General features: G+C 48.5%; 1 protein-coding gene across 2 annotated transcripts in view; it reads right to left on the bottom strand.

The window, feature by feature from the left end:
* Positions 1–6896, bottom strand: part of homer2 (homer scaffold protein 2) — a 25001-nt gene extending 18105 nt beyond the window's left edge. The window contains exon 1 of one of the 2 annotated variants that reach the window (XM_079874566.1): positions 6642–6896. In XM_079874566.1, coding sequence (XP_079730692.1) covers positions 6642–6646 — 5 coding nt within the window. In that variant the 5' untranslated portion in view covers positions 6647–6896. Of the gene's footprint in view, positions 1–5455; positions 6556–6641 lie in introns of those variants that run through there. The other variant, XM_079874567.1, reaches the window with a different exon arrangement.
* Between the last annotated feature and the right edge of the window lie 604 nt (positions 6897–7500).

The raw sequence follows: 7500 nt of genomic DNA, 5'->3' as shown, positions 1-7500 counted from the left end.
CAGAGGAACACGCAGAGGAACACACAGAGGAACACGCAGAGGAACACGCAGAGGAACACGCATGAACACGCAGAGGAACACACAGAGGAACACGCATGAACACGCAGAGGAACACGCATAAACACGCAGAGGAACACACAGAGGAACACGCATAAACACGCAGAGGAACACGCAGAGGAACACACAGAGGAACACGCAGAGGAACACACAGAGGAACACGCAGAGGAACACGCAGAGGAACACACAGAGGAACACGCATAAACACGCAGAGGAACACGCATAAACACGCAGAGGAACACACAGAGGAACACACAGAGGAACACGCAGAGGAACACACAGGAACACGCAGAGGAACACGCATAAACACGCAGAGGAACACACATGAACACATGAACACACAGAGGCACACGCATAAACACGCAGAGGAACACACAGAGGAACACGCATAAACACGCAGAGGAACACGCAGAGGAACACACAGAGGAACACGCAGAGGAACACGCAGAGGAACACACAGAGGAACACAGGAACACGCAGAGGAACACGCATAAACACGCAGAGGAACACACATGAACACATGAACACACAGAGGCACACGCATGAACACGCAGAGGAACACGCATGAACACGCAGAGGAACACGCATGCACACACATGAACACGCAGAGGAACACACAGAGGAACACGCAGAGGAACACACAGAGGAACACACAGGAACACGCAGAGGAACACGCATGCACACGCAGAGGAACACGCATGAACACAGAGGAACACGCAGAGGAACACACAGAGGAACACACAGAGGAACACACAGAGGAACACGCATAAACACACAGAGGAACACGCATAAACACACAGAGGAACACGCAGAGGAACACACAGAGGAACACGCAGAGGAACACACAGAGGAACACGCATGCACACGCAGAGGAACACGCATGAACACGCATGAACACAGAGGAACACGCAGAGGAACACGCAGAGGAACACACAGAGGAACACGCATGCACACGCAGAGGAACACGCATGAACACGCATGAACACAGAGGAACACGCAGAGGAACACACAGAGGAACACGCATGAACACGCATGAACACGCATGAACACGCATGAACACGCATGAACACGCATGAACACGCAGAGGAACACGCATGAACACGCAGAGGAACACGCATGAACACGCAGAGGAACACGCATGAACACGCAGAGGAACACGCATGAACACGCAGAGGAACACGCATGAACGCAGAGGAACACGCAGAGGAACACGCAGAGGAACACGCAGAGGAACACGCAGAGGAACACGCAGAGGAACACGCAGAGGAACACTCATGAACACGCATAGGAACACACAGAGGAACACGCATCAACACGCATCAACACGCATGGACACACAGAGGAACACCAATGAACACGCATGAACACACAAACACGCAGAGGAACACACATGAACACGCAGATGAGAATACGCATGAACACGCAGAGGAACACACATGAACGCAGAGGAACACGCAGAGGAACAAACATTAACACGCGTGAACGCATGAACACACAGAGGAACACACAGAGGAACGCGCAGAGGAACAAACATTAACACGCGTGAACACGCAGAGGAACACACATGAACGCAGAGGAACACGCAGAGGAACAAACATTAACACGCGTGAACGCATGAACACACAGAGGAACACACAGAGGAACACGCAGAGGAACAAACATTAACACGCGTGAACACGCAGAGGAACACGCATGAACACGCAGATGAAAATATGCATGAACACGCAGAGGAACACGCATGAACACGCAGATGAGAATACGCATGAACACGCAGAGGAACACACATGAACACACAGAGGAACACGCAGAGGAACAAACATTAACATGCGTGAACACGCATGAACACGCAGAGGAACACACAGAGGAACACGCATGAACAAGCATGAACACGCATGAACACGCAGAGGAACACGCATGAACACACAGAGGAACACGCAGAGGAACACGCAGAGGAACAAACATTAACACGCAGAGGAACACGCATGAACACGCATGAACACGCATGAACGCAGAGGAACACATGAACACGCAGAGGAAGACGCATGATCACGCAGAGGAACACGCAGAGGAACACGCAGAGGAACACGCATGAACACGCAGAGGAACACACAGAGGAACACGCATGAACACGCATGAACACGCAGAGGAACACATGAACACGCAGAGGAAGACGCATGATCACGCAGAGGAACACGCAGAGGAACACGCAGAGGAACACGCAGAGGAACACGCAGAGGAACACGCATGAACACGCAGAGGAACACATGAACACGCAGTGGAACACGCAGTGGAACACGCATGATCATGCAGAGGAAAACGCAGAGGAACACGCATGAACACGCATGAACACGCATGAACACGCATGAACACGCATGAACACGCATGAACACGCATGAACACGCATGAACACGCATGAACACGCATGAACACGCAGAGGAACACACAGGAACACGCAGAGGAACATGCAGAGGAACACGCATAAACACGCATAAACACGCAGAGGAACACGCAGAGGAACACGCATGAACACGCAGAGGAACACGCATGAACACGCAGAGGAACACACAGAGGAACACGCAGAGGAACACGCATGAACACGCATGAACACGCATGAACACGCATGAACACGCATGAACACGCATGAACACGCAGAGGAACACACAGGAACACGCAGAGGAACATGCAGAGGAACACGCATAAACACGCAGAGGAACACGCATGAACACGCAGAGGAACACGCATAAACACGCAGAGGAACACGCAGAGGAACACGCATGAACACGCAGAGGAACACGCAGAGGAACACGCAGAGGAACACGCAGAGGAACACGCAGAGGAACACGCAGGAACACGCATGAACACGCAGAGGAACACACATGAACACGCAGAGGAACACGCATGAACACGCATGAACACGCAGAGGAACACGCATAGGAACACACATAGGAACACGCAGAGGAACACGCAGAGGAACACGCAGAGGAACACGCATGAACACACAGAGGAACACGCATGAACACGCATAAACACGCAGAGGAACACGCAGAGGAACACGCAGAGGAACACGCAGAGGAACACGCATAAACACGCAGAGGAACACGCAGAGGAACACGCAGAGGAACATGCAGAGGAACAAACATTACCACGCAGAGGAACACGCAGAGGAACAAACATTAACACGCGTGAACACCCAAAGGAACATACATGAACACGCAGAGGAACACACATGAACACGCAGAGGAACACGCATGAACACGCAGAGGAACACGCATGAACACACAGAGGAACACGCATGAACACGCATGAACACGCATGAACACACAGAGGAACACGCATGAACACGCATGAACACGCATGAACACACAGAGGAACACACAGAGGAACACGCATGAACACGCAGAAGAACACACATGAACACGCATGAACACGCAGAGGAACACGCATGAACACGCAGAGGAACACGCATGAACACACAGAGGAACACGCATGAACACGCATGAACACGCATGAACACGCATGAACACGCATGAACACACAGAGGAACACGCATGAACACACAGAGGAACACGCATGAACACGCATGAACACGCATGAACACACAGAGGAACACACAGAGGAACACGCATGAACACGCTTCACGATATAAGCAGTGACACTCTCGAAAATAACCTGAGACGTGACGAGGCACTTGTGATTCACAGCTGTTTGTAAATCTCACACATCACCAAAGCATCTAGAACATTCCCTGAATCACAGAGCAGGAATGAGCCGCGGCAGGAATGCGGTTCTACCTGCACACACACACACACACACCCACCCACCCACAGGAGCCACACCTGACCTCTGACAGCACTGAGCTGCTCTCTGATTGGAGCAGACTGTGGGAGAGGGCGGAGCACACACATTCCAGCAGGTCAAACTGCTCCGATACTCATGAGCAGAAACACAGAAAACATGCATGACAGGAGACTCATCAACCAATCAGATCTCAGGGTTCAGATCTCCACACGTCTCTAACATCATGAACCGCCACCGTTACACACCGTTACTTGCATTTACACAGTGACCGAAAACAGACAGACAGAAACGTGATCATGTCCGATTGCTAATCATGTTAACCTTCTAATCCTCAAAATAGCGATAAGCATCTACACGTATTATGTCACACAGCTTGTGTATCGTCAGTTTAACAGGTATTTTGAGGATGGATTACTTCAGGCTTTAACCTGTTAAAATGAACATTGGTCAGGAGGTTAAACTCAACGCTGGACAGCTGTGACACTTTCCTGAAGCTTAGTCACTTCAACAAACACAACACAGTTTGGTTACAGGACTGAATCAATTTTTAATCTGGACTGCATGATAGTTTACACACACAGATCAGATTGAACAAAGTCAACAAGTATGATGAATATTAAAGGGATTGTTTAGCCACAAATAATAATTCTGTCATAATTTACTCCCTTCATGAGTCTCTGTTGTGGAGCACAAAAGAGCAAGAGTGGAAGAACATGGAGACCGAACAACACGGGTCCATTGAGGACAGAATCACGATGTTTGGCTGTTATACCCGACTCTGAATAACCAGTGTTTACTCCACAAATATATGATGTTTTTACAAGCATTTACAGCATTAGATAGACAGCAGTCTCACGTCTGACCACATTTTTAATAACTAGCTCAGAGCATTAGCTATTCCAACATTCACTTCCACGGTCTTTAAATTGGCCCTTTACGCTTTTTCAAATATGATCATGTTTTGTGTAATAAAGCTGTTTGCGAATGTAAAAAGTCTGCAAAGTTTTAAAGATCAAAGCGTAAAACATAAGTTATTGTCTTGAAACGAGTCGTCAGTAATTCAGTCTCACTTCCTGTTGAACCTGCGTAGGTTTGTAACTAATTTGCATAATGCCAGCCTGTAGTCCTCATTGGCTGAGCAGCGTCTCTTAGCTCCGCCCTCAAACACTGTAGTGTATCTGAGACTGGAAGAGTTTGGTTCGTGTTGTTCGTGTGGAGAAGACGCTGTTTTCTGAGATTGATACGGTAAAACCCACGCCATCGTTACTGTTCGCATCACTGTGATCAAGAGCTGAGATTCAGATATGATAATGAGCGTTTGCTTTCTGACCAATCACAGCAGAGCAGCTCTCAGAGAGGCGGGGCTTAGAGAGACTGAATCCTAATCGAAGCGTTTCAGACACTGAGAGAAAAGAGCTGATGGTAATGTCACTGGTTTAGGGCATTCCTCTGGCTCCCAGTGCAGCAGCAGATGGTCATGACCAACACCATCTGGAGACGAGCTCCAATCCCAGTGGATCCCAGCGTCATTTACCAGCCGTTAAGCACTGTGTGGGGTTACACACACACACACACACACACACACACACACAGGCCTGACCTGCAGTCAGCAGCTTGACAGTGTCAGATCAGTGTCAATAAACTCGTTCCATTCCTGTAACTGGAGATCAGCGACGGTCTGGTTTCTCTGACACTGGGACTGAACAGCCTCTCCGGTGTGTGTATATGTGTGTGAGAAAGAGTGTGTGAAACCCTGGTTCCACCACAGACTCCAGTGGTTTACTTCAGTCCTCAGTGTTTATCAGTGTATATCTTCCCAAACAGCAGCGACTGACACTATAACAGTTAATGTGGAGAACGAGGTTAATCTATAACCCTCGCATCACTGAGAGCCTCCAGCTGGAAACTGAGCCCTAATCGATCAACACCTCAGACACACACACACACACACACACACACACACACACACACTGTGTGGAACGGAAAATCAGGAACAATGAGCAAACCTTTATCAAGAGTCCAGTGATGTCAGACTGAGAAGAGCCAATCTGCGCAAGCACTAAAACATAGATTTACACTGTAATATAGTGGTTGAAAAGTGTCACTCTAGAGCCACAAACTTTATCTTTTTCTATGATGTAATAATTATATTGCAGTTTTGATCTTGTTTCCCAGTGTTGTGTGAGTGAAACTCAACGGACCGCATAAACTGGCCCTACAGCTTCTTAAGAAACTGGCAGTCACACGCACGAGCACGGGCACGCGCACTCAGAGTGACAGCAGCTTCAGCTGTCAGAAATCAATCATATTTAATATTCATATTTATACTGATACACATTTGCTACAGTTCAATCTTGTCTCATCTTCTGACAGCATGAAGGTTTCTCTGTGCGCGAGCTGCTGAATGCACGCGCAAATACAGACCAAAAAATCACCTGCTGTTCAAACACTAAACACACAATCCGCACACACTCCGCCTTCTGATCACTAAAGATTCCACAAACTGAAATAAAGCCACTTCGAATATACGAGGCGCGTGAGATGTCTCGAGCGCGCGACACGAAGGCGAATTAATTCACTTTTCAAAGAGAAATAAAACGACTATCGTGCGCAGAATCACACGTCTGATCTGATCTCGCGCAACAAATGTAACTAACCTTAAACCTTTGATCTGTCATTTCTCATATACATAAATATATAAATCTAACTCTAACCCCGACGAAATACCAGCGAACAACATGAACACGACACGATAATAAGAGCCTCGTTCGAGGACACACACTCACCCCATTGCGCTGCTGTACGTGTGTGTGTGTGTGTGTGTGTGGATCTGATGCGGTTCTCAGTCCCGAATGTTTCTCTCGAGCTGAAATCTGATATTCCCGACCGAAGGAAAGCGGCTCCGGATCCGCTGAGAACTTTCCCGTGGACTCGAGCTTTACTGATACTTCAACACTGGAATGCTGGAGCGTGTCAGTAACTGTGTGTGTGTGTGTGTGTGTGTGTGTGTGTTGAGTTCAGATGATCATATAAAACTGAGCGACAGTCAGACGCTCTTCAGCAGCGACGCGTCGCGGATCAGCCCACACACACACTCACACACACACACGTCTGGTTCACTATCTTTGTGGGGACTCTCCATAGACGTAATGGTTTTTATACCGTACAAACTGTACATTCTATCCCCTTACACTGCCCCTGCCCCTAAACCTACCCATCACACACACACACACACACACACACACACACACACACACACACACACACTGCCCCTGCCCCTAAACCTGCCCATCACAGGAAACATTCTGCATTTTTACTTTCTCAGAACAACTCATCCTGTGTGATTTATAAGCCTTTTGAAAAGTGGGGACCGCTGGCTGGTGATGTAGGTGATCTCAGGTTTTACTATTCTTATGGGGACATTTGGTCCCCACAATGTAATATAAACAAGGGCACACATACACACACACACACACACACACACGCACGCACGCACACACACGCACACACACACTCTCTCTCTCTCTCTCTCTCACACACACACACACACACACACAAACACACACACTCTCTCACACACACGCACAAACACACACACACTCTCTCTCTCTCTCTCTCTCTCTCTCTCTCTCACACACACACACA

This window comes from Squalius cephalus (assembly GCF_949319135.1).
Source record: "Squalius cephalus genome assembly, chromosome: 6".
NCBI lineage: Eukaryota > Metazoa > Chordata > Actinopteri > Cypriniformes > Leuciscidae > Squalius > Squalius cephalus.
This window is presented reverse-complemented; position numbering and strand designations above follow the sequence as displayed.